We start from the raw sequence: 25,497 nt of genomic DNA on the forward strand, positions 1-25,497 counted from the left end.
GAGATTGAAAATATTTGCTACTAGTATAACTGGGATTCTTACTAAAATTCCAAGGCTAATGGCTTCTAGACTGCCCACATGAATAAAAATGAAAAGAATAATTCTATCTTTTAGAAAAACATTTCTGCTCCTGGGGAAACATAATCTCTCAATATCTCTCTCCCCCTCCCCCCCCCCCTCTCCTTTCTCCAACAGTGACTTCTTTGTACACCAGGCTAGTCTTGAATTCATAGCAACCCTCCCAGCCTAAGTTTATAGCACACCAGGCCCAGCATCTCATCCTTTTCTTGAGAGTCTCTTTGGGAAGATCTATTTTATCAGCTACTAGAATTTAGAGACAATCACTGTTTTATCAATATAGATATAATTTAAATATGGCCTGAGTTTCCTTTTTTGATGGTTCTGGCACAATGAACAACTTTTAGGTTTGTGGGCTTGCATTACAAATTAAGTTGTTTATACATTTCAGATGCTTATATTCCTCATAAATATCTTCTAAGATTGTCATTATCTTACTCTAGAACAAACTACTCCCCAAGGGGGTGTTTGGGAACTCAAGGGATTCCATATCAAGTAAATACAGAATTTGAGAGCTTTAATTGGTTTTGATCTTACATTGGCCTATTGGCCAAAGAAAGAACTAATCTGAGTATACTTGCATAGCCAAGCAAAAGATGCCTGAGTTTCACAAAACAAATTTTGTTACCTAACTTTCAACCCAAAGTTCAAAGAATTCAATCTAAGAACAATAATTCTGATAACCAGTGGATCTCTCTCTCTCTCTCTCTCTCTCTCTCTCTCTCCCTCTCTCTCCCACTAACCCCTCTCTCTCCCACCCACCCCTCTCTCTCCCACTGGTCCTCCCTCCCCCCACCACTCTCTCAATATCCCAAGATGAAAAGGTGCGGTTGGAACTATGAGTCTGGCAGCCTGGAAAATGATGAAAACTAGCCAAGGGTTTAGGCAAAGCACTGGCTGGCCTCCAATGTCTAACAATGCTATGGTGTGTTCCTCCAGTTTCCCTCTCCCGGCCTCCTGTCATCACAGCACACTGAGGCAGAAATCCACCAGGCAACATCAGCTACAAGGAGCCATCAACGAGCAAGAGTGTTTGACTCCAAATGCAAAGCTTAGTGGTACTGTTTGAGTCAGAACATTTAGCTCGTGCAACTGTTAAGACAGGTATGAGGTACTGAGGCCATGCTTAGAAGAAAGACCTAGTAGCTTTGGTCATGTGACTTATGAATGTCCTTTACTTCCACCTCTCATCTTGGAGAAATCATTTAACCTCCCCGATTTTCACCCTCTTTTGTCATGAAAACTGAGAGGATTATAGTCTAAAATCCCCATCCCCAAAAAAGCCTCACTATTTGGCAGGAACCCTCTTTGGAGGTTACTGTAAAAAAGCAAATCAGATAAAATGCACTTCATGTGCTACAAAGCAAAACTACTATTATTTATTCAAAATAACAAATATTTATTGGATATCTCTCATGTCCCATGCTTGCAGATAAGTAATATTATACAGTCTCCATGGGCACTCAAACAGGAGACAGTATGCAAACACACAGGCATCTGTCCCAAATGACATGGCATAGAGATAAAATTGTCACTGACTTAGTCTAAGGAATGCAGGTAAGAAGATTAGGAAGATTATATCCTTCAGCCAAATATGGTCAGTAGGCATTAGCCAAGCATAAAAGACTAGGGTGTATGTTCTAGTAAGAGTAACAAAGAAAACATAAAAGTGCAGAGACCTCAGGGAAAAGGGAATTGTTGGTGTGGCCACAGCACACGTTCCATAGAGGAGGCTAAAGCTGGACAAGCAGATCAGAAGCAGGTTGAGAAGGACCCTGAATTATGACAGAGGCATACCATCCCTATCAATTAATTAGAGATAACAGGTAATCACTCTTGGAATTTATAGCAGCAAATCTTTTGGTTGCAGTACTCCCTCCACCCTACCTCTCCTCCTGTCTTTCTTTGTTCTGACACTATAAAAAAAACAAGACACATGATGGTCAGATTTAATTCTCTACTTGACACAACTAGAGAGAGAGTCTCACTAAAGATTGACTGGATCAGGCTGCCCTGTAGGCATGCTTGTGGGGTTTTTTTCTTAATTGGGTTCACTGAGATGGGCCCTGAAGCCGGGCGTGGCAGCACACACCTTTAATCCCAGCACAGGGAAGCAGAGGCAGGCGGATCTCTGGGAGTTTGAGGTCAACCTGGTCTACAAAGAGTCCAAAACAGCTACGGCTACACAGAGAAATCCTGTCGGGGGGGGGGGGGGGGGGGGGGGCGCTGAACTATTTAAAAGTAAGCACACATGAGTTTATTTCTCTGCTTTTTTTTGTTTTTGTTTTGTTTAATTTAAGTTTACATGCGTTGGTGTGGGGGTGTCAGATCTTGGAGTTACAGACAGTTGTGAGCTGCCATGTGAGTGCTGGGAACTGAACCTGGGTCCTATGGAAGAGCAGTCAGTGCTCAGTGCTCTTAACCACCGAGCCATCTCTCCAGCCCCTGTTTCTCTGCTCTTTCTGTGGATGCAATGTGACCAACTGCTTCAAGCCCTGTCTTGACTTCTTACACTGATGGACTGTGACCTGGAATTGTAGTCAGATAAACTATTTCTCCCCGAAAGTTGTTCTGTCAAACTACGTTATACAGCAATGGAAATAACACTAGAACAAAGAAACAATCTGAAAACAAAGGAATACGGGGAGGTGCACAAAGGAAAGGGCAGTTGATTCTATATGGGAGAGTCGGGGAAAATATTTATTTAGGGATATTAAGTTGAAAGGCAAAACAGCCAGAGGGGAGAGCAAAGCAAAGATACAGAGAAATAAAATCGCATGACTCACAATTCAGAAGAGCTTTAGATAGGAAAAGAATGTGGCACTATGGGGGTGGGGGAGTAGACAGTGGTCCCACCCCTCCTCAGGCTGACAGGCAGTTAGTTAACGGCTGCTCCTGAGGAAGAGACACTTTCTTCAGTAGCAGCCACTCTGAAGTTGAGAACTGAAATTAAATTAAACTCACTGATCCAACCCCCAACCCTAACCCCACCAGAGCCAGAGCCATTTTTACAGGTTAAAAACATGTGTTACAAACTTTAGGTTGGCTGAGGTCTAAATTGTCCATTTACTTATTTTTAGTAGTGTGACTTCGAACAAGCTGCACATCCTCCTCAACCTCATTTTCCTCACTGATAAAATGAGCTTATTAATAGAACATTCAGCCAGTCACTGAAGGACTGTGAGCTAAGCCATGAGGACTTAATATAAAACACTTATGGAAGCATCAATAACTATGAATACCAATAGTTATCAGTACTGTTACAGACCACTTTGTTTGGAAACTGTTAAGGTGGTCAAGGAAACAGATGAAGAAGCCCTGGGCAGGACAAAAGCTCTGTGGTGAACATAGAAGCAAGCCACATTTCTGGACCTAATTATTAGATTTGGAAACAAGGGACAGACAGATTGCTACTGGCAGTCCTGAATCAAGTACGATTCTAGGCTCTGGACCTGGAAAAGCAAAGCCATTTAGCAATTTGAGATGTGTCAAATAGAGGACAGGCCTGGGCAACATCTAGTTGAATCTGTCAGGCATGCCTGGGAAAGATACACTTGGGCTTGAGGAAAGTATGGGAAAGCTTCTTGTCATCAGGTCTTGTGGTTTGAAAATCATCCTCACTGTAGCTGCCACTGAACCAGTGGCCCTAAGGACTACGTTAATTCTGTAACCACCTCTTGGTTCAGTTTCCTAAACAACTGACCCAACCGAGAAAAAGAAAACCCAATCAATCAGATTTTGTTTGTCTTTATAGCCATATGTGTAGCCAGTCTTTGCTACTTTGTAGGTTCTTCTTTTTCCCTGTAGGGGTTTCACCCCTATCACTAGATCGGAGAGAAAGAAGAGAGAGAGAGAGAGATCTGAAACTAATTTGTTTATAGCTGGTGTTTGCTACTTTGTGGGTTCTTCTTTTTCCCACCCTTTATCCCCCCAGAAGGATAGAGAGAAGAGAGACAGAGATCCTTAAATCTCAATTCTTTCTTGTTTTTTTTTTTTTTTCCCCTTTGAGCACAACTACTTAACAAACCACAACCAACCCCCCTGAACGACCAACAATGCCTATCTATTGGGGCCCTCACATTCACATACCCTCTGAAAAGTTCCCAGAATTCCAAATGTCACACACTAGCAGAAACTACCTGCAGCTGGCAAAACCATGCTCCTGCTAGAGCAAGCGGCAAACCATAGTCAGCTGCTGCAAAAAGCCCAATATCCCCACACCTGGGATTAAAACAAAACAAAAAAATTCTTAAAATATTAGTGTGTAGGCCAGACGTGGTGACTCATGCCTTTAATCCCAGAACTTGGGAGGCAGAGGCAGGTGGATCACTGTGAGTTCGAGGTCAGCCTGGTCTACAAAGCGAGTCTAGGTCAGCCAAGACCACACAGAGAGACCCTGTCTCAAAAAACAAACAAACAAACAAAATGTGTGTGTGTGTGTGTGTGTGTGTGTGTGTGTGTGTGTGTGTGTGTGTGTATTAGTGTGTGTTTTTTAAAAGAAACCAAAATTCCAGAATTGTCACTACCATGGCTCACAGATGTGCCTTACCATCTGAGGGAAAGCCATCATGACTTACACATAATCAGAGAGAGATGAATGCAGGGGACACAAAGAGAAATGAAAGAGAGGAAAGTAAGGCCTCATAAAGAGAGAAAGAGGAGTTGTGTGGTATCTTGTTCTCATAAACCCACTGTATCTGGAAGTTGGATTCAATGGATCATGCCATGACTTCTACTTGTGTCTCTCTGGATCCCAGCAGCCAGACGATCACTACGACTAAAACAAAACTGCAGAAGAACATAGTCAGGGAGCATCAGCACTGAAGACGGAGACAAAGTAAAAAGCCAGTGAGAGAGACAAAAAAGGGAGGAGGACATAGCTCTGTTGTTAGGGTTTTTGCCTAGGAGGCGCAAAGCCCTGGGCTCCATCCTCAGTACTACAAAGCACCATTCAAGAGGTGGAGGCAGAAGGAGCAGATTAGCAACTGTACTGATAAGAGACTAGTCTGTCTCAGAGAGAAAGAGAAAAGGGGTGTGGACACAGAAGAAACAGCATTCATAGAAGGGAAAATAATTGAGGGAAAAGCAGTGTTTCTACAAGACAACAGAAGAGAAGGTTCAAGGACTAGACTACAGTGTTAAGTACAGCAGAGAAGTAAAGCCAGGTCACTGAATATGGCAACTAAGAGAATGCTGCGACCTTCAAATAGAGAGGAGGACCTCAAATTCAAGGGAAGCCGGGGTTCCACAGTGAGGCCCTGTCTCAAAATAAAGGCTGAAGAAAAGAGATGCAGGTGGATCGCTGTGAGTTCGAGGCCAGCCTGGTCTACAAAGTGAGTCCAGGACAGCCAAGGTTAAGACAGAGAGACCCTGTCTCAAAAAAACAAACAAACAAAGATTTATAAAAGGCTCCAGTCCTATCCTGATATACATGATCAGATTTAAAAATAAATGCTTTTTTTCCAGGTATAGTGGCACATGCCTACAGTGCCTGCTACTTTGGAGACCAAGACAGGAAGGTTGCCAGCTGGGCAACACAGGGAACCCTTGTCTCAAAATAATAGCAAAAAAAGTGTTAGTAGAGCATTTGCCTAAAGCAAGGGCCTGGGTTAAACCTCTAGTACTAATGATGATGCCAATGATGATGGGGTTTATAAAACAACTTTTTAAACATTAGATTCATTTATTTGTTTATTCTATGTGTATGAGTGTTTTGCCTTCATATATGTTTGTACACCATGTGTGTACCTGTTGTCTGCAGAGGGCAGACAGAGCATAAGAACCTCTGGAACTGGAGTTATGGATGGCTGTAAGCCACCATGTGGCTGTGGGACACCAAACCCAGGTCTTCTGCAAGAGCAATAAGTGTTGCTAACCTCTGGGCCAACTCTCCAGCCCTATAAAATAACTTTTAAAGTTAGAAGTGGTGTTCTTGTTATCCTAGGAGCCATCAGCTGGTATTGCCAGCCTTACTATGCTGAGTAAGTACATGTAACACTATTGGTTCCACACTTACACTGCACTTAAAGTGCTTGGAGCCTGGAATTCAGACATACACATAAATGCTGGGTGGGAGCAGTGCCTGTCTGCAATTACAGTCTCAGAAGGCAGACACAGGGGATCCCCAAAGCAAGCTGGCTAACAAGTCTAACTGTATCAATGAGCTCTATCTCAATTAATAAAATGAAAAATCAATAAGGATGACATCTGACATCAAGCTCTGGTTTCCACATGTACAAGAACCCACATACATGCAAAAACATGCTTATATACATGCGCGCGCACACACAGTAAGAAAAGCTAGGGAAACATATGAAAGAATCCTACCTTCATCAAGTGTTTGTTGACCCACTTGGTGAATGTTTTCTTTTGCACCCGGTCCCGCTCATCTGCAAAAGAAACACAGAGGTGGTGCTGACTTTAGTGCTGTGGAGCGACAAGTTCCCACATCCATGGCCTGTCCGCATCCCAGTTTCTCTAGAACCAATACAAAATGTTGACTTTGGGTATAGAACCACGGGACAATGACTTGTTAGGAAGATCTAGCTCATTGAAATAACTTTTATTCTTTTTTTATTATGACCTTTTTGCCACTTTATAGATTAGACAGAATCACATGACTCAAAAATCTCATCATAGCAATGTCTCCTCAGCACAAGAATTTGAGTAAAGCAAGGAACACAGTGATCTATCTCCTGCATCCCTCACAAGTTCCAACAGGCTGAAGTTGTCAATAGCAGCAAGACAGGGAGTGGGGAGTGACACCTCGGGGCACAGTACAGATACTTCAGTCATTAGATCTCTCTCCCCTGCATCATGTTGCTCACCTGCCACTGCCACCTCCTCTCATGCCCAGCGCTCCATTCCCATCCTCACCGGCCATTAATATCCAGCCAACCACCAAAGCCACCCAGGTTAGCTCCCCTGCACATCTCTCCCCGCTCCCTTCTCCCAAATCTTACAAACTCCTCCTCTTTCTCACAACCACCCACCCCCTGCAAAGTCTCTTTAACAGAAACATCAAATCTGTCAATATTTGACAATGACTGTCCCACAGACAACCAGTCCTGTGGAAGATTCACTTGAGGCTCTTCCCCAGAACCAACTCCAGGAAACTGAGGGACCAGCTCTTACTCTTTCCTATTTATCTAAAGCCTGTACCAGCACTGTATTCAATCTTCCTCACTGGGTGACCATGAGTAAAATACATCATGTGCGTGTATGAAAATATAATGAAAACTATCTCTTGGTTTTTTGTTGTTGTTGTGTTTTTTATTTTGTTTTTGTTTTTTTGAGACAGGGTTTCTATGGGCAGCCTTGGCTATCCTAGACTCTCTGTAGACCAGGCTGGCCTCGAACTCACAGTGATCCACCTGCCTCTGCCTCCCAAGTGCTGGGATTAAAAGCATGTGCCACCAGGCCCGGCTGAAACCCATCTTTTATACAATGAATATGTTAATAATTACTTTAAATTTTTTATTGCATTTGTGTGTGTGTGTGAATATGTTAATAATTACTTTAAATTTTTTATTGCATTTGTGTGTGTGTGTGTGTGTGTGTGTGTGTGTGTGTGTGTGTGTGTGTGAGAGAGAGAGAGAGAGAGAGAGAGAGACAGAGAGAGAGAGAGAGAGAGAGAGAGAGAGAGAGAGAGAGAGAGCGCACACATGCCACAGTATGTGTGTCTTTCAGGTCCAAGGACAACCTGAGAGTCAGTCATTTCTCTCCTTTTATCATATGAGGCCAGGGATTGAACTCAGGTTGTCAGATTTGGCAGCAAACACCTTTTCCACTCAACCATTTTGCCAGCCCCTAATAATAATTTTTAAAAGGAAAAACAAAGCACAGCCATGAAACAAATCATCCTAATTGCTACTGACCATTCCCTGCTGCCTACCCTGCCACACGGCAAATCTCAATCTTTCCTATAGACTAGATTTACCTCATACACACACACACACACACACACACACACACACACACACACACACACCTGAATATATGGAGATAGATAGATAGATAGATATAGAGATGGACGTCAGTTTGAATGTTGGCTATGTATCTGAGCCTACTTGGCTCCACTGAACTTCATCAGCAATTCATCCCCAGCCACTAGCCCAGATGATTGAGATTACTCAGTCCTATCCTCATCTGCTGTCCTAACACCTTTGTCCCACATCCAGAGTGAGGCCACACTCTGAGACCTGCTCCTAGGTTTGGCCCCCAGCACAGCATAAACAAGCATGGTGGTGCATGTCTGTAATTGTAGCCCTGGGAAGGTGGAATCAGGAAGACCGGCCAGAAGTCCAAGATCATTTTTGGCTACACAGTGAGTTAGAGTGCAGCCTGGGATATGGCAGACCTTGTCTCAAATAGAAAAAGCACAATGCCTTACACCCAGTAATTATTCTTTTCTGTGGGGAAGGACATGCTAGGGTTTATACACAGAGTCTCATGCATTCTAGGTGCTCTACCACTGAATTATTCCCCAGTCTTCCCCATTACCTATTACTGATCTGCAGTTATTCTTATTCTGCCCTATGGGTTAGGAGTTTTGGATGTTAGCCTTCCCCGTGCTAGACAACATGACTGAGCAATCTCTGTCCTTAGGGACTCTCACTTCAACAGCTCTACTTGACTCTTCCCGTTTCTTTCCCAGGTTAGAGGATTTCAAAAGAAAGGTGTGGGTTTTTAATGAGTCACTAGTGTTCCAAACTAACTTCACAAGTTTGTATGAAACTCCCTCCACAAGACAAGTTATTCTCTCACAGAACCCCCTAGAAAAAAGCCACACTGTACCATATCTACTCCACATCTTACTTTTCTGAGTTTGTATTGCTTCCATTTGAGAAGCGGTCTTTCTTTTCCCATGACTGTCTTCAGAGCTTTCTTAGATCGAATCCTTTCCTGCTTTGCAAGGAATTAAGTCTCTCCCTATTATATGCCACAGAATTAAGATATAAACCTCCCAAGTTACTTATTCTAATTCCCTTGTAACCTTGTACTGTCCAAATCACACACAGGCTTAGGGTACTACAGAGATGATAAGAGCACCCATTATCGCACGACGCAACATAACAGTTTATGTTCCATAAATACAGTGCCAGGGTCTGTCTGCTTCTGCAATAAATTCTACCTTCTGGCTCTTCCTTGGGACTGTCGGAGATTTATTTGTTTTTGGTTTTTTTGTTTGTTTGTTTTTCTGAGACAGGGTTTCCCTGTATAGCCTTGGCTGTCCTAGACTCACTTTGTAAATGAGGCTGGCCTTGAACTCACAGTGATCCGCCTGCCTCTGCCTCCCGAATGCTGGGATTAAAGGCATGCACCACCACGCCCGGCTATTTGGTTTTAATTTCATAGTCATCCAAATATCTAAAGCCAGGGTTCTTATTAGACTTGATCGCTGTATGTCAACACTTCTACTTCTTTTTCAGCTGACGATTTGGTCCAACAATCATCATCCTTTTCAGTCCTATCATCTGAAGACTGAGTCAGAATCAGTTTAAGCTAGTCTCCTCTCATCATGACACTCATGCTGTTTATCCTTCCATCTTGCAGTAACTCGCCAAAATGAGGAACATGAAGGGAAAGAGGAGGAGGCGCCCGCTATGCGCTCTCCAGGCCTTTTAGGAAGCATGGAGCTGTTCCTTTGGCCACATACATGGGAATCTACAAGAAGGGTGATATTGTAGACATCGAGGGAATGGGCGCTGTTCAAAGAGGAATGCCCCATACGTGTTACCACAGCAAAACCGGAAGAGTCTACAACGTCACCCAGCACGCTGCGGGCATCACTGTGAACAAGCAGGTTAAGGGCAAGATTCTCGCCAAGAGCATCGAGCACATCGAGCACATCGAGCGCTCTGAGAGCAGGGACAGCTTCCTGAAGCGTGTGCAGGAGAAGGACCAGAAGGAGGAGGAGGAGGCCAAGGAGAAGGGCACCTGGGTGCAGCTGAAGCGCCAGCCTGCGCCACCCAGAGAAGCACACTTTGTGAGGACTAACGGGAAGGAGCCTGAGCTGCTGGAGCCCATTCTGTACGAATTCATGGCCTAATGTGCAAAAGGAAATAAAGGGCCTGGACTGGGAAGGAAAAAAAAAATCCTATTTTCACAGATAGGACTAAATCTTTGCTAGCTATACAACAGAACAAACAGCATCTTGACTATTTGTCAGATTGTATAGCCATCAATGCACAAAGAACTGGGAAATATACAGTACATAATACTAGTATGTTTAGAGCCATTTCAGAAATTATTGAAAAGTCTGTCCTAATCCAAAGTAAAATTTTATTAAATACTTTCAATTATTAATTTTTTTTTTAAAGAAATTCAAGTCTAAAAAATTCAAATAGCAATTGGGTTTGGAGAGAGGAGCACCAACTGCTCTTCCAGAGGATCCAGGTTCAATTCTCAGACCCACATGGTGGTTCACAAGCATCTGTAACTCAAAAAGCAAATACTCTAGGACCAGAAAGAGGGCTCAGTGGGTCAAGTCACTTGCTATCAAGCCTGAGTTTGATTCCTGAGACCTATGGGTTAGAAAGACAAAACCAACTCCATAATTTGTCTTCTGATCTCCATTTGTGCTCTGGTACACGTATGTATAAACACACATAAATAAGTTAAAATGCTTAGCAACAACAAGTATTTTACATCATATTCTAGCTGGGTATGTTGGTGTATTCCTGTAGAAGATGAGAAGTTCAAAGCCCTTAGGTAATATAGTAGATTCAAGGCCAGCCTGGGATGTAAGATTCCGTTTTAAACATTCAAATAAATAAAAAACTAAAGTCAAACCTTCTAATACAATACAAAGATATACCAATTTGATACATACTGGGGATGATGGTAGAAAACATTGTCTATTTTCCATAAGCATATATTTCTATTAGAACAGAAGATTTATATGTAACGTGAGACACTGTGATTGATAGCACACATTAAGTCTAAATCTCAGCTGAGGGGCTTCAGGCAGCAGGTTTGGTATTGCACTGGTGTGTTGTATACACAGTGCAGAGTTTTTGTGGTGTGTGATCAGACCAAGGCTGCAGGAAAGTCACATGATGAAACACAGGTAAGCAATGCCAGAAACTCCTTAGATTCCTCACATTTTACTTTTAATTGACTCTTTTGTTCACTGTAGGAAAAACCCTTTTTGTACATTACCAAAAGTTCCTCAATCCCCTAAAGGGTCCTTAATTCCCCAACCCAGAGTTTAAGAAGCTGGAGCTCAGCCTACCCAAGTAGGGAAGGAGAGACGTCACCGGCAGTGCAAGGTTTTAGGGATGTGAGCCTCACTAGCCTTAGAAAACAACTGCGAGCTGAGGGATTGGCTCAGTGTAGAAGGAAAGAGAAGTGAAGGGGGGGGGACTACAATGAGCGCAACTACAACAGATGACAACTAGGACAACTTCAACTGACAGACAAGGACTAGAGATTGGCAAGTTGCTACATGAAGCCACATGTAAACTCAGAGACAAGGTTAGGATGGAGCTGATCAGAACTAATGGTGGTTGAAGAGGACTTTACTAGACAGCAGAGACTTAAAACTGACAGGATGGGGCTGCAAAGACCATGTTGCTCTACAAGAGCAACAGCAACAAGCTCTTGTAGAGGACCTGAACTTAGTTTTTAGCATCCACATGATGGCTCAAAGCCACCTCTAACTCCAGTTCCAGGGGATCCAATGCCCTTTTCTAACCTCCTTGGGCAACAGGTACACACATGGTGCACATGCATACAGACAGGCAAAATATTTACACACATAAATAAATAGTTGGGGTTGGGTTTTTTGTTTGTTTGTTTGTTTGTTTGTTTGTTTTTCAAGACAGGGTTTCTCTGTGTAGCCTTAGCTGTCCTGGACTTGCTTTGTAGACCAGGCTGGCCTCAAACTCACAGCAATCCACCTGCCTCTGCCTCCCAAGTGCTGGGATTACAGGTGTGCACCACCACGCTCGGCAAATATTTCTTTTTTAAAAACCTAATAGGATGGCCTGTCCCAAATCATGACTTTTCATGGCAAGCTTAAGAGCTACTCAACCTATATTTTATAGATAAAGGCAAATGACTGGAGACTTTAAACGTGTGGGAGCCTGGCGGGGCTTCTATCTGCTTGAGAAGCCTCCTGACAGTTCCCACCAGCCTCTTTATCTTTCCAGTTTTTACAGCGCTTCCTGTGCTGATCACTCCACAGAGTTCTGAACTTTTCACATGCTTTTCTTTATATTGCTAGGTAGATACATTAAGTCTTTGCATTAATTCTTTGAAGATAGAGACCAGGCTTTACTTTTTTCCCTTTAAAATGCCTAACCTTAAAGCTTTAAATAATAAGACCTAAAACAACAAAACAAAACAAAAATCCATGATTATGACTAATTAAAGCAACAGGAGCTACATGTAGTGGGCACCCCACATGAGACCAGAACCAAACTAAGTTCTATGTAAGAACCCAACTTCATACATAAACCTCCTCAAACTTCAATAAGTATCAGCTGTATGATGGGACATACAACCACAATGGAAAAATTAGAGTTACCAAAATCCCAACACTACACTTTCACTCATAGCAGACTCATTTTGCTGCACTATATTAATTGCCCAATATCAGTCTGATTCTAATTGTAAAAATTCTTACTCTGAAGACACATGTCTTTTGTTCTTTGCTTTTTAGAACTTTTTTGTAAAAATTATACATTCAGAGCAAGGTATGGTGGCACAGACCTGTAACCCTAGCATTAAGGAGGTAAGGCAGAGCCAGGCATGATGGCACAGGCCTTTAATCCCAGCACTCAGAGAGGCAGAAGCAGGCAGACCTATGTGGGTTCAAGGCCAGCCTGGTCTACAAAGTGAGTCCAGGACAGCCAAGGCTACACAGAGAAACAGTCTCAAAGGAAAAAAAAAAAAAAAAAAAAAAAAAAAAAAAGGCAAGCAGGCAGGCAAGATGAGAAAAAGAGAGAAGCAGCAATGGAGTGTTACTCTTTTTTAAAGATCTATTTAGTATTTTAATTATGTGGATAAATGTGTGTGGCTGTGTACTTGTATAAGTGCAGGTGCCCACAGAGGCCAAAAGAAAAGCGGAGTTGGATGCCCTGGACCTGAAGTTACAAGCAGTTGTGACCCTGGCTGGAAACAGACTGTGGGCCCTTAACCACTGAGCCATCCCTCCAGGCCCCAAAGCTCTTTCCTTCTCCTTGTTTTTAACATGTTTCCCTGCTCTAAGCCATCCTTCTCAAAGCTGCCTACAGTATTTCTACCACGACTGATCTGTTACAGTTATAACTTAGTGGTCAGAAGTTGGGTGTGATGGTCACACATATAACCCAGCACTTAAGAGACTGGGGCATGTTCAAGGCTGTTTGGAGTGACAGAGTAAGACTCAAAAACAAAACAAGCTTTAGTTGTAAGCACCTACTGAATACCTACTTGCATAAGCTAAGCACCTCACAGACTCTTTCTGATGTTCAGCAGCTCTATAAAGTAGCTACTATGCTAATTTACAGAACAATAAATCCCAGCAACAACAAGCAACTTGCCCAAGATCACAGGACTCACATCTGAACCCAACTCTACATAATGCCATAGCCTGATAGTCCCACTCAGGATAACATTCAAACCTTTTAGCTTAGAATCTAAAGAGCCACTATTATACGATCCCTGTCTGTTATTCGTTCCTTTTTGCTCTTCCAAAAAATTTCCAGTCCCAAGCCGGGCATGGTGGCGCACGCCTTTAATCCCAGCACTCGGGAGGCAGAGGCAGGCAGATTGCTGTGAGTTCGAGGCCAGCCTGGGCTACAAATAGAGTCCAGGATGGCCAAGGCTACACAGAGAGACCCTGTCTCAAAAAAAAAAAAAAAAAAAAAAAAAAAAAAAAAAAAAAAAAAAAAAAAAAAAAAAAAAAAAAAAAAAATTCCAGTCTCTGTTTGTTCTCACGTATATTCCAGTCATGCTCAGCAAGGCTTATTACTTTTTCCAAAGTCACACATTAAGTAGTAGAATATGAATGCATGTTTAATATATTGACTTATAGCTACTATGCATTGACTTATAGCTACTACGTATTGACTTATAGCTACTACACATTGACTTATAGCTACTACGCATTGACTTATAGCTACTACACATTGACTTATAGCTACTACGCATATTGTCTCTGTGGAATTGTTACAAGCCAGCACAAGGGGAAAGGAGTATAATGTGAACTATTATGATGCTAGGGATTCACAAAGAACACATACTATCAAGGATTAGTGAGGCCAAGAAGGTCTCCACGGGGTTACTTAGGATTTTAGGGAAATGACAATCCTAGAATCTTCAATGCAATGTTAAATTTTCCCTATTTTTAAAGAAAGCTTTATCTGTACTAATAAAAATTGTTCGGACTATTGGAAATCAGAAAGTACAGGACTAAAGTTAGTTAAAGAAAAACAAGGAAATGGCTGAGTGCAAGCATGAAGACTTGAGTTTGAATCCTCAGTACCCACATAAAAGCTGAGCATGGGTGCTTAACTGTAATCCCAGCACTGGGGACAGAGACAGGTACATCCCAGACCCCCTTGGCCAGCCAGCCTCGCCAAAACTTCAGACTCAATAAGAGATCCTGTTTCAAAAGTAAAGTGAAAATCAATAAAGAAGACACCTACCATCCTCCTCTGGCCTATAGATGCCTGTGGGGGGCGGGGGTAGATACACCCACATGCACATATACCAACACTACACACACACAAGCCAAGATCAGTGTATATAGTTCAGTGGCAGAATTTGTAATTAGCATGCTTGAGACCCAGATTTTGATTTCTAGCACCTCCAAAAAAAGGAAAAAAAAAAAAGAGGAGATGGTAGGAAAAGGGAAATAGAAATAGAAGGGGAGGGATGGAAGGAAGGAAAGAAGGAAGGAAGGAAGGAAGGAAGGAGAGAGAGAGAGGAAGAGAGGGAGAGGGGCACCAAAGCTGGAGGGAGTAAAACAGAGAACAGGAGAAAGGAACAGTGTTTTCTAGACTATTAACTGAAGTATTGCATTCATGAACACTAAATATTTTATAGATACAGAGACACTGTTTTAAGAATCTTCAAAAAATATCTTAAGGAAATCAAGGTATGATGGGGCTGCAGAAATGGCTCAGTAGTTTAGAGTACTTGTTGCGGGTTGAATTCCTGGTGCCCACATGGTGGCTGACAACCATCTGTAATTCCAGTTTCTAGCCTTTGCAGGAACTAGGCACAAACACGATACACATACATACACTCAGGTAAAACATTCACACATACACACAAACACACATGAATGCATGGATAGGTGGGTGGATGGGTGGGTGGATGGGTGGATGGGTGGATAGATGGACAACTTGAGGTAAGAAATTGAGATAGAAGAGTAGACAAGACCATATAGGGGCAAGTCTGTAATCTGCACTTACTCTCTGGCCTGGATCTTTTCTTCTTATGATACTCTTCCCTGTTTTGAGTTTAAGAATAAGCTATAAATGAGTTTAGACTAAGTCAATAGTTGCTAATACTTGTCTGAACCAGTCATATTAAAATCATCAAGAGAACTTTAAAAAAATTCAAATTCAAGCAAACTGACTAAGGGCCATAGCTCACCTCTAAGAAAGCCAAAGTGACCCAGGTGTGGTGGCGCACGCCTTTAATCCCAGAACTCAGAAGGCAGAGACCGGTGGATTGCTGTGAGTTCGAGGCCAGTCTGTTCTACAAAGTGACTCTAAGACAGCCAAAGCTACACAGAAAAACCCTGTCTCAAAGCACGTGCGCGCGCACACGCGCGCACACACACACACAGTCAAAGTGCTGCAAATCTAGCTTCACTTCTGAGAAGAGAGCCACGGGCCTGCGGGTAGAGTTAGGCCCGGCTCAGGGGAGAGCTATTTTCTCTAGCTACCAGGCACTCTACCCAAAGAAACAAAGAGCATCCAAAGTAATTCTCACGGCAGTGCCCAGGGTACAGTGAGAAGCACAGACTTATCACACTATAAACATTTCACATCTTACCTCAGTTCCCAACTAGTGTTTATGAGTGTGTATGGAAGAGACCAGGCTGAGAACGTCAGCATCATGCACTCCTTATAACTTCTCTATGAACTAAGACCTGTTTCAATCCCCTCTTAGCAATGAGGAAATCAGGGCACAGAAAGATTAAGCAATTTTCTTAGTTTATGCAACCATTAAATGGCAGAGCAGCAAGCTCCTGTAGATGATTGTGACTGTGGCTCTAGACCGCTGTTCTCAATCTGTGGGCCATGACCCCTTTGGGAGTCAAATGACCCTTTCTCTCTCTTTTTATTTATTTTTTGTTTGTTTGTTTTTTTATTGTTGTTTGTTTTGGGGTTTGTTTGTTTGTTTGTTTGTTTGAGACAGGGTTTCTCTGTGTAGCCTTGGCTGTCCTGGATTCACTTTGTAGACCAGGTGGCCTTGAACTCATAGTGATCAACCAGCCTCTGCCTCCCGGGTGCTGGGATCGAAGGCGTGCGCCACCACACCCAGCTAAATGACCCTTTCCCAGAGATCACCTAAGACCATCAGAAGACACAGATATTTACATTACGGTTCATAACTGTAACAAAATTACAGTTAGGAAGTAGCAACAAAAATAATTTTATGGTTGGGGGGTCACCACAACATGAACTATATTAAAGGGTCACAGCTAAGGTTGAGAATCACTGCTCTAGAGAATTAAGGGATGGAAAAGTAAAAGGTTGTGCCTTAAACCAGTGAAGATTCTGGCCTTCCTTGCATTCCTGTTAGTTACAGAAAAGGGAACTTTGGTCTCTGAGCTTATCTCCAAGCACTTTCAAATGCAGATCATTCTTCTGAGGTTCCAAGAAGGAATTCTCTAGGAAGATAAAAAGGCTAGACACCTAGGCAATAAGCGCCTAATACTGCTTTTCCTTGTCCCATAACCATGGTACAGTTTATGCCTCAGTCTTTGGGGCACTGGCCCTGAAGGCAGGAGAGATCTGTTCTGTTTTTAAAAAACCAAAAGTATAAAATGAAAAGACACATTATCTTATTGACCAGTAAACTCTCCAAATTAATTAGATTTAACCTGGCCTGTGGTGGCACACACCTTTAATCCCAGCACTCTGGAAGTAGAAGAGGGCAGATCTCTGTGCTTAAGGCCAGCCTGGTCTACAGACCTCAGTTCTAGGACAGCCAGAGCTACACAGAGAAATCCTGTCTCAAAAAACTGAAAGCAGATGATTAAGACTATCTAGAAATTACCATCTACTAACAACGTCTTCATAAAACAAAGGATATTTTAGTGTAAAGAGTAGGAGGACAGTTTCAGAGTAAAGGGCAGTTTGAGCTTGATTTGGTTTGATTTTGTAAAGGGCGTTGGTTTAGCTCTATGAAATATACAAGTTTTAGCTCTTTCATTTCACTGAGAATTGAAGAATTGCCATCCAGCCAGCACCAGTCTCTATATCCACTGATATAACCAAAAAATCTAGGCTACTTGGTCAAAGTCACAAAACATTTAATGAACTCCTCTCCCTAGCCAAAGGGCCAAAGCAAAAGCTAACAGGCCTTCTCCCCTGACCTCCAGCAGATTCTGTTCCCAAATCATACTAAGTGGTTTTCTCTAGCTTAGCTAGAAAGGAAAACGTAAAACAACTAGAAACGGGCCCCAAAGAGGAAATCTGGGGCCCGACTCCTCCCTCCCGAGAGGTGAACTCCCTAACCAACCAACTTCTGCTAAAAATACCCTGGCTTTCAGCTCTCTGCAGCATAACTAAAACTGGCTTCCTGACACAGACAGATGCGTGACCATGAGTGCACACTCTATAAAACAGCCCCACACCCAAAGCTTGGGCTCTTAATTGCCTTACATGCCAAAGACGTCCCCAGGAAGTGGGGAACCCAGCTCCATTCCACCCCACATTTCAAAAGCCCAAAGGTTGTGTAACGCCTGCAGGGCGTCAAAGGAGGTGCATTCCAGTGAGTCAAAGAGCACAAAGCTGTAAGACAAGAAAAAACCTTCAGATACTAACCCATGCAGCACATGCGGCAGACCAGGTGGGCGTTGAACTCATGCTCATCTTGGTAACTGGGCCACATGGCTCCACTGGCCCCACCTAAGAAAACCAGGTCCCAGAGGACTTCCAGCTAGTGGCCTCTGCGCCCTCTGCAGCTCCTCAAAATGGGCTTAAAGGTGAACAGAATCAGATAGCCAAGGGGCTATGCCACGCGCAAGCACACACAGAGAGAGAAGAGCAGAGAAGTGACTCCACCCACAACTTCCTACTGACCTCCTTCTTCCCTTGAGGTCAGAGGGGAAGCTCCTCCCTACATCACTTCCAAAGGCTGGGTCCAGGTCTTCAGGTAGCCAACACACAATTCAAAAGTGGCACCAAGCCACCATTTCCAGACCTACAGAGCATGAAGAGGTGGGAGCTTCATAAGCAAAACTGCAATCAAGGTATTAAATAAGCCTGGGCTGGCCTTTGAATTTGCAGAGCAGAAGCTTGTGACCTGGTGCATCTTAGAGAGTTGCAGGTGAGCTAAATGGCTTACTGCCCAGTCAGGTACAGTGCATCCATTGCCCAACGACTCCTCCTCGGGCTTGCCTCTTCTCAGGCAGAAGCACATCTAAAATGCTAGCCAGTTGAGAAGGTCACTGACAAGAGTTCCTAGGTTTCAAGGGAGGGAGACTCATTTCCCCAACTTACGGTTGCCCAAAACTTTTGATTCCACCTTCTTTATAAAACAGCCCAGCCCAGGCTATCAGCAGACTTCATCAGCTTCAGACATAGAATTTGCTTGCTGCTCCATTCCTGCCCCTCATCCAGGCAGAAATGACATCACAGAGCCCGGGTCCCTTCCCTATATCCTCTCACTTTCTCTTCACAGTCAGTGCACCTAACTCGGTTGTGCCAGAAATCCCTCTATCCGTCAGTGGAAGGCTGCTTGCTTTGTTTGTCCAACTTGTTTTCCGAGTCCTGACTAATTGTACCAGACACTGGAATGTTGAAAAAACACAATGAATGGCTTTTTCATTCAGATGGCCCAGCCCATCTTTGCCTCTTCGTAATTCTGACCTTATCCCTGCAGTGGGTGTCAGGAAACACTCCAATTCTGCCCCTCACTCTCTGAGGCAGGCTTCTAATCACTGCCCTCTGCTCCAGCTCCCTAAATAGAACAACTTCTTTAGGCTAATGCTGCTTTCAATCCTGTGCCTGAAGACAGGCACGGGGGAGGGGCTGGCAACCAGGACAGCAAGGTTATAGAGTCTCCCAAAAGACCATAGGTGGATACTGTAAACAGTTTTCCTATTGGGCCATGCAGCCTGAATAGCCCTGTTACCTCCTCAGTCATCTGACACTTTCCTTCACTCCCACTACAAACTGGCAGCTAGCTCTATTCCTCCTCAACTAAGCTCTTGGTCACCTTCACAGCTCGTGACAGTGGTACTCAGTGTATGCATGCCCCACCTATACTCCTTAGCCTAGGAGAGGAAGAATCCTCCTAGAAGGTACCTTGTCTTGGGAAAAAGAAATGTGTAATTAGGAGACTGGAAAGAGAAAAAAAGGGAATATTTTCTGAGTCATATTTAGTAATCTTTTCCTCTGTCAAATCCAAATTACCTCTGAGCCCAAAGGACTATCCTCCATCTTCAAACTCCAGTCTCTAGCAGCTAGAAAGTATTTGATAATCTATGCTAAACTAAGCTGACCACCTACCGTAACTAAGTCATTACAGATCATGAATGGGCTAAAAGCTTTAACTTCATCTAAACACATAAATAATTCTCTAAGAAAAGTACCACTACCTAGCAGGCTACCAAGAAGAGACTTGATACCCTATGAGCATATACAGGGGGAAGAGGTCCCCCTCAGTCACAGTCATAGGGGAGGGGAGTAAGGGGAAAATGGGAGGGAGGGAGGGAGGAATGGGAGGATACAAGGGATGGAATAACAATTTAGATGTAATATGAATAAATTAATAAAATATATTAAAAAACAACAATAACAAAAAACAAAGCTAGAAAGAAAAAAATGTGTACTCAAAAGTAAACAAACTATCCTTCTGGAAATAAAAAGTACCCCTACCATGTTAAAGATAAAATATACTATGACATAAGAGGTTAAAAAGCAAATACATAGTTTATCTGTCCAGCTACAAAGCTGTGCCTTTTATTATACCTGTTGTCTCCAAGAGGAACCAAACCAGAATAACTAAGGAAGTAGAATATTCCTCAGGAAATAAACAAATAGCTCCAAAGCCAGATAGATGTGGTGGCACCTACTTATAATCCCAGCACAAAGGAAGCTGTAGCAGAGTAACTGCTTCAAGTTCAAGGCCAGCCTAGACAAAAAAGTGACACCTCATCTCAAACCCTTGCCAACAAAAAGAAAGCATGGCTCACTGGAGATTTAGAGCATACCACAAATATTTTTGCAATTTCCAAAAATCAACATAACCATCACTGTTGGAAACAAAACTTGCCATCTCCTCATGCCCCTGGCATCCTGAAGGACTGAGGGCATTGAAGACAAGTTTTCTTCACGTTTCTAACACATCTCAGCTACAGAGAGGAAGATGCTATAGACAGGAGAGGGCCGGGCTATTAGGACAGTCAGCTCTTAGTCATCAGTGGACAGCAGCTGGTATAGTGACCCAGCCACTCTCATCTTTTCATGCAAAAGGCAGGAAAGGTGAACTGACTGCTACCTGTAGATTTCACAAAGGTTCATCCAGTCCAACATTCCCACATGTGCCTAGAAATTGTGAAGATGTACAGCTGCTGGCTTTCTCATACTAAGTACAGAAAACTGAGCCAACATACGTATTTTCTAAAACACCAAAATTGCCCAATATTTCGGTTATAAAAGAGGACCCTTAAGTCTTGTCTCTCTTGTGAGTGACAATGATTCTTTTTTGTTGTTGTTGTTGTTGTTTTGAGACAGGGTTTCTCTGTGTAGCCTTGGCTGTCCCGGACTCTCTTTGTAGACCAGGCTGGCCTTGAACTCACAGTGATCTGCCTGCCTCTGCCTCCCAAGTGCTGGGATTAAAGGTGTGCGCCACCATTCTTAACCACTAACTTTTTGAATGATCCCTTATTGCCATTTATTTGTGTGTGTTTAAGAGAAAGGCTCTCACTGTGTAGCCCCAGATGGCCTGGAACTCACTATAGACCAGACTAGCTCACAGAGAGTCCCTGCCTCTGGCTCCAGAGTGCTGGGATTAAAGGTGCATGTCACCACACCTGGCTCTGTTAAATTCTTTGACTCCACACTAGAATGTATTTTGTCCCATCAACACAGACCAAGGTACTGTCTCTAATATCTTTTGTGGGAAATTTATAATAGAGGAGACCATTTCAAAACCCCTATTATTTGCTGAATGTGTTTTAAAAACTTACTACAAACACACACACACACACACACACACACACACACACACACACACACACACACACACCATTATCTTGCAAATAAAAAACCAGAGACAAATTAAGGCCATTCAGCCAGTAGAAAAGAACCAGATAAAAACAGTGCGACACCAGGTGCTCCACATGTTCTCCCCACAATCCCAGACCACCTCCACACTTAAGCCAATGACTGCAGAGCCAGAATCACACAAAATTAAAAACTTGAGTCTGCTTTTCCTTCTCAGAGACTATAAAACTGAAGTTCACCATCACAAATAGAATGTATCACACTGCCACAAATCTAGAAAAAGATAGAAAACCAACCCAAAAAAGTAATTCTAATTTGGCTAAAACATCTAATATGTTGAGGCTAATGAGATGGCTCAGAGGTAAGAGCACTTACACACATGAACAGGTTCCTGCCACAGCTTATAGTGACTACTACCTTAATTCTTTCATGAGTTTATCCCTGTACTATTTACTGACACCTATCATGTCTCACACAGCTGAGATACTGAGATGCATATCTTCTCAAAGGTCTTACAGTCTAGTAGAATCTACGTAGTAAGGAGAGAAGCTAATCAAGATGGCCATGTAGATTTAAGTAAATAGTATCCAGAGTGCAACTGGAGCACAGAATAGGGTCACTCTTACCTTATTCCATTCAACAAAACTACTCAGGGGCAGAAACTGCTTGTTCTTGAGGTTAAATATCAAGAAAACCAGTTGAAAAGAGAAGATAGGCACTAAAATTTTTAATTAACTCTAGAGTATTAGGTGCCTGTTAGGGTAATAAACAGGAAGTACCAAAAGAGTGCAAATCACAAAAACTTTTCATGTCATGAATTTCCTTCAAAAGCAAAGAGGAAGTCTAAATAGATTTTAAACAGGAGAGTAACACAGACAACTCTGCATTTTAAATTGATGATGGTGATATGTATGGTGTGCGTTGTCATGTGTATGTCATGGAGTGCATGTGGTCCCAGGGGACATCTTTGTGGCAGTGGTTCTCACTTTCTACCTTTACATGGACTCTGGGAACCACTCAGGACACCAGGCTTGCGCGGCAAGTGCCTTCAGTTGCTGAGCCATCTCCAGCCCAGCTATTTTAGAAAGCTCATTTGGGGTACCATTAGGACACAGAATGGAATAGAACTGACGAGGTGAGGAATGGCGGTGGGGTGCACTCAACTGGAGGAATAACAGAAGACTCAAGGCACCAGTAAAGTTTGAGAATAAGAAGATATGTGTTGACAGGATGTATTAAAGTACTTAAAATGCAACTATTGAAAAATATTTAAAATTCTAAATACTACTTGAATGTTTACAAACTACCATTGTCTCCTTATATCTTGTCTACATCTGCTAAAGAGATGGTGACTTAATATTTATGTCCTATAACCAGATCTCATTCCAGTGACTCTTCCCTACCTTCCTGCTGTGCTCCACCACCACCCCACCCCACACACACGGTCTCTCTGTGTAGCCTTGGCTGTCTTGGACTCTTTTGTAGACCAGGCTGTCCTCAAACTCACAGAGATCCTGCCTGCCTCTACCTCCCCAAGTGCTGGGATTACAGGCATGTGCCACCTCACCTGGCTATATTTCCTAATTATTTGGTATTATAGTATTCTTTTTGGACAATTAAGTTTATTGTTTTTACTTTGAAAATGTGATAGCTCTGTGTGAGCATGCAGAGATTCTGTCTCGGAAAATCAAATAAAAAATAAAAACAACAATGAAATCACACAGTAATAAAAAGGGAAGGTAGTTGGGGCTGGAGAGATGGCTCAGCAGTTAAGAGCACTGACTGCTCTTCCAAAGGACCCAGGATTAATTCCCACGTGGCAGCTCACAACTGTCTGTAACTCCAAGATCTGACACCCTCATACAGACATACATGCAGGCATAACACCAATGCACATAAAATAAAAATAAATAAATTTTTTAAAAAAGAGAAGGTAGTAATTTTCAAATATAAACTAGCCTGACACTTAAAAGAGGAAGCAGATGATCTTTGCTAGGAAGAATTTGAACTAAGAGGTTTAAGTCAGAGGAACAACTGTCTACTGTTGCTAACACAACAGGCCATAGGTTCTATGTTCTACAACCCTATCTTCAAGCAAAGGATGAATGCTGTCTTAGTTATCATTCCGCTGGTGTGAGGAGATACCACAACCCAGGCAGCTTTTAAGAAAAAGCCTTTAATTGAGGCTTGCTTACAGTTTCCTCAGGCTAATCCTTGACCATCATGGTGGGGGGCGGGGCATGATGGCAGGCAGGCAGGCATGGCTGGAGGAGTAGCTAAGACCTCACATATGACCTACAAGTCACAGGCAGAGGAGAAGGAGAAAGACTGGGCCTAGTGTGGGCTTCTGAAACTTCAAAGCCCACCCCTAGTGATATACCTTCTCCAACAAGGCCACACCTCCTAATCCTTCCTAAACATGTCTACTAACTGGAGACCAAGCATTCAATATCTCAGCCTACAGAGGCACTCTCATTCCAACCACCATGAATGCCTTATGACAAATGGAAAGCAAAGGACACTGTACCTGTTAATGTATATGAACCCTTTCAGTCCTTAAACCAAAGCCTAACACTCTATCCACGCTAAGGGTCTGTGAGGTCAAATACACAAACAATGAGGATTTAACAGGACATGGGGGCTAAGAACTGTAATGCTGAAAGGAACTTTACAGACTAGCCAGTCCAGCAATATTCACTCCTGACACAATACTTTTGTTTGTTTTGGGTTGTTCTGTTTTGTTTTGTTTTGTTTTGTTTGAGACAGAATCTCACTCTGTGGCTCCGGTTGTCCCAGAACTCACTAAGTAGACCAGGCTAGCCTTAAATTCACAGAGAGCCACCTGCCTCTGCCTCCCAAGTGCTGGAACTGAAGGCATGTGCCACCACCATCCAGCTCCAATATAAAATCTTGAAAGAACTGAATGTTTCAAATTTGAATGTCTTCAATAGCTAAAACCATGACCATTATTTATGCTGTATAAATATAAATACAAAAGTGAGACAGACAAGACAAGGAAAACCTTCCGTTTACCCTCAACCACTTACATCACGGCACAACAGTGTGTCACCCATACAATTATGGATAAATTATCTTATCCATACAAGCAAGCCTTGTCTGGAATGTATCAGGAACAGAACCTATAGGCTGGGTGTGGTGGCGCACGCCTTTAATCCCAGCACTCGGGAGGCAGAGGCAGGCAGCTCTCTGTGACTTCGAGGCCAGCCTGGTCTACAAAGCGAGTCCAGGACAGCCAAGGCTACACAGAGAAACCCTGTCTCAAAAAAACCAAAGGTGGTGGGGAAAGAAAGAAAAAGAGCAGAACCTAGGCCCCATTATGTTCTAATTAAATAACAAAAATAGACCATTTTCATTATATACGCAATACAAGCATACAGGGAAAGGGCTAGTGAAAAAAACTTTATTCTGATCATGTCCATTTGGCAAGTAATAGAGTATACACATTATTTTCAAAAAGCATTTCAACAGACAAAATACATATTAAAGTTAAAATGATAATAAAATTGGTCCACAATGCCCTAAGTATTTCCATGGATGATTTAGTATCCATTGTTTCTAACTGAAAAGCCATCATCATCTAATTTTAAGGATAAATCAAACAAAGTGCACTCTCAATACAGGTATTAATACAAATTCCATCTCACTTAATAAAAGGCTTTACAAGGCATTTATATTCTTTTAATTTCAATGTATTTTATGGTTGTTGGTGCAGTTAATATTTTGAAACATAAAAACAAAAGTACTTAAAGAAGGTCAATGGCTCTTAAATTCCATTGAACATCCTATACTGAAAATAAACTTTATAGCTATTAACCAATCTCATTACCATAAGGAGAGCAGCAGACTCCATCTAAATGCTATTTTCTTCATATAAATTATAAATCATAGGCCCAAACATTGACTACCCTTTTCTTTCTATTTTGCAGTGTTAGGGACTTGAACCCAGGGGTTTATATAGGCTAAATCCTGCATCTGTGGTTATTCTAAGACAAAG

At 42.6% G+C, this 25,497-nt stretch overlaps 1 protein-coding gene and 1 pseudogene across 1 annotated transcript in view; one reads left to right on the forward strand and one right to left on the reverse strand.

Moving 5' to 3' along the window:
* Positions 1-25,497, reverse strand: part of Macf1 (microtubule actin crosslinking factor 1) — a 230,192-nt gene that overhangs the window by 203,061 nt on the left and 1,634 nt on the right. Inside the window, exon 2 of the mRNA XM_051171391.1 lies at positions 6,406-6,467. Coding sequence (XP_051027348.1) covers positions 6,406-6,467 — 62 coding nt within the window. The remainder of the gene's footprint in view (positions 1-6,405; positions 6,468-25,497) is intronic.
* Positions 9,646-10,129, forward strand: LOC127211483 (60S ribosomal protein L21-like; annotated as a pseudogene).

This window comes from Acomys russatus, chromosome 29 (genome assembly GCF_903995435.1).
Source record: "Acomys russatus chromosome 29, mAcoRus1.1, whole genome shotgun sequence".
NCBI classification, from domain to species: domain Eukaryota; kingdom Metazoa; phylum Chordata; class Mammalia; order Rodentia; family Muridae; genus Acomys; species Acomys russatus.